Raw genomic sequence first — 926 nt, forward strand, 5'->3', positions numbered from 1 at the left:
GAGGAGAAGATTATTCAGATTACGGAAAAAGGCATCAAAACCTCTCAGCGTGATATTGAGCTTGATATAATTGTGTTCGCTACTGGTTTCGATGCAATTTCTGGTGGCTTGACTCAGATTGATATTATGGGCACTAATGGCGTGACATTGAAAGAGTACTGGAGTGATGGCATTTATACCAACTTGGGCCTCACGAGCAACGGCTTTCCAAATATGTTCTTTGTGTATGGACCACAGTCGCCAACAACATTTTGCAATGGGCCCAGTTGCTGCCAACTCGAGTGCGACTGGATCAACAGCGCCATCGCTTACTGCAAAGAGCATAACTACACTAGAATGCAGCCTACTCATGAGTCTGAAGTGAAATATAAAGAGGAGATTGACGACATGGCTGACAAGAGTCTGTTGAAGGGCACGACATCGTTCTTCATGGGTGCAAACATTCCCGGCAAAAAGATCGAGTCGCTGAACTACTTGGGCGGTGTTCCGAGCTATTACAAGAAGCTGAAGCTGTCTATCGCAGGTGATTTTAAGGATTTTGAATTTGAGTAGAATTTCATGGTTGTGAATTTACCGATGTGAATCCATATCTTGTCTACAGTTCAGCAGTGTTCTTGTGCCTCGCTTGTGTGAACGAGAGTGCGGAGTGGATACGAATCATATGTAGCGAGTTGACAAACAGTAGAGGTTATTAATGTTAAGTTTTATACTGGGGCAGTCGATTACCACAATTGTTTATTCTGTCTGTCTCTGTTTGAGCTAGCCACACTCAGAGGTGGGAATAACGGTACACAGGCTGTAATTGAAAGTCGTTACCAACTTTGTCCGCGGGGGGGCAGTTCCAGGGACAATGACGATGAGGTACTTCGACACAATAGAGAGTTTCGGGAGTTTGATAGCTGGCTAACAGTTACAACTCTATCTTG

At 44.4% G+C, this 926-nt stretch overlaps 1 protein-coding gene across 1 annotated transcript; it reads left to right on the forward strand.

Annotated features, from left to right (window-relative positions):
- Nucleotides 1-552, forward strand: V1518DRAFT_378936 (uncharacterized protein; the record flags this gene model as incomplete). Its single annotated transcript, XM_066901627.1, has 1 exon — nucleotides 1-552. A coding segment is annotated over one exon (552 nt), but the record flags the coding sequence as incomplete, so codon positions are not given.
- Nucleotides 553-926: the final 374 nt, after the last annotated feature.

This window comes from Limtongia smithiae, assembly GCF_038497785.1.
Source record: "Limtongia smithiae strain NRRL Y-17922 unplaced genomic scaffold V1518scaffold_39, whole genome shotgun sequence".
Lineage (NCBI taxonomy): Eukaryota > Fungi > Ascomycota > Lipomycetes > Lipomycetales > Lipomycetaceae > Limtongia > Limtongia smithiae.